General features: G+C 37.9%; 1 protein-coding gene across 1 annotated transcript in view; it reads right to left on the reverse strand.

Annotated features, from left to right (window-relative positions):
* Positions 1-870, reverse strand: part of GDA (guanine deaminase) — a 41,428-nt gene that overhangs the window by 21,719 nt on the left and 18,839 nt on the right. Inside the window, 1 exon segment of the mRNA XM_008585534.1 lies at positions 585-611. Coding sequence (XP_008583756.1) covers positions 585-611 — 27 coding nt within the window.

An 870-nucleotide genomic window follows, 5' to 3' on the forward strand; every position in this document is an offset into this window, starting at 1 on the left:
ACTGTAGAAAATAATGAAAACCATCAGTGTCAACATGCATACAGTTCAGTGTTCTTAAATACCAGGATGACAAATACATCAAGAGCAGAAATAAGTCCTTGTGCCCCACACCCATGTTATGTTTTTAATTTTTAGTTAAGTCACACACAGTGATAAAACAAAAGTCACAGCGGATGCCTAGACATTTGGGCCTGACTCACACTTTCAGAGTGAACAGCCCTGCACATACTCAGGAAAACAATTAAAATGCACCGTGAAGAAAGGAGACATCACTGAATCATCAGCCACCTAGCATGACCTTCAGCCTAGTAAACACCAGACTGCCTGTGGGAACTGAGGAGTCTTATTTGGCTAAACACTGTCTAAAAGCAGCAAAGCCAGCTCTTAACACATCTAGAGTTCTCAGCGCTGGTGTAGATTGAATTTGTGCTCACTTCGGCAAGGCCAAATCATTTTCTTTGGGGACAGTACATGTGATGACACAGTTATTAAAAACTGAAAACAAACGAATCCAAACCATTAAAACCTAGCCGGAAGGACAAAACAAAAGGAAAAAAAAGAGTCAAGGACTTTTTAAAAAGAACCTCTAAAACACTTTAGAAGGAATTATTCTTTTATAGCTCAATCTGAACAGTAAACAGGGACAATGGCTTTCAGTAGGTTAGTGTGATCAGAACTTCTCCCTCTGCATACATATTCTTACTGCTCCCAACCTCAGCATTTTATCAGATATTTATTATCAATATATCAATACCAGATAATAAAACTATTTAAAAAAACCTCAGAACTATTACCTGCAAATTAGTCATATTAGAAAATTATGCACTAATCAACCACTTTGCCATTGCTCCGAATGGTGAACTACTGACC

Source organism: Galeopterus variegatus, unplaced genomic scaffold (assembly GCF_000696425.1).
Source record: "Galeopterus variegatus unplaced genomic scaffold, G_variegatus-3.0.2 Scaffold3611, whole genome shotgun sequence".
In the NCBI taxonomy this organism is placed as follows: Eukaryota; Metazoa; Chordata; class Mammalia; order Dermoptera; family Cynocephalidae; genus Galeopterus; species Galeopterus variegatus.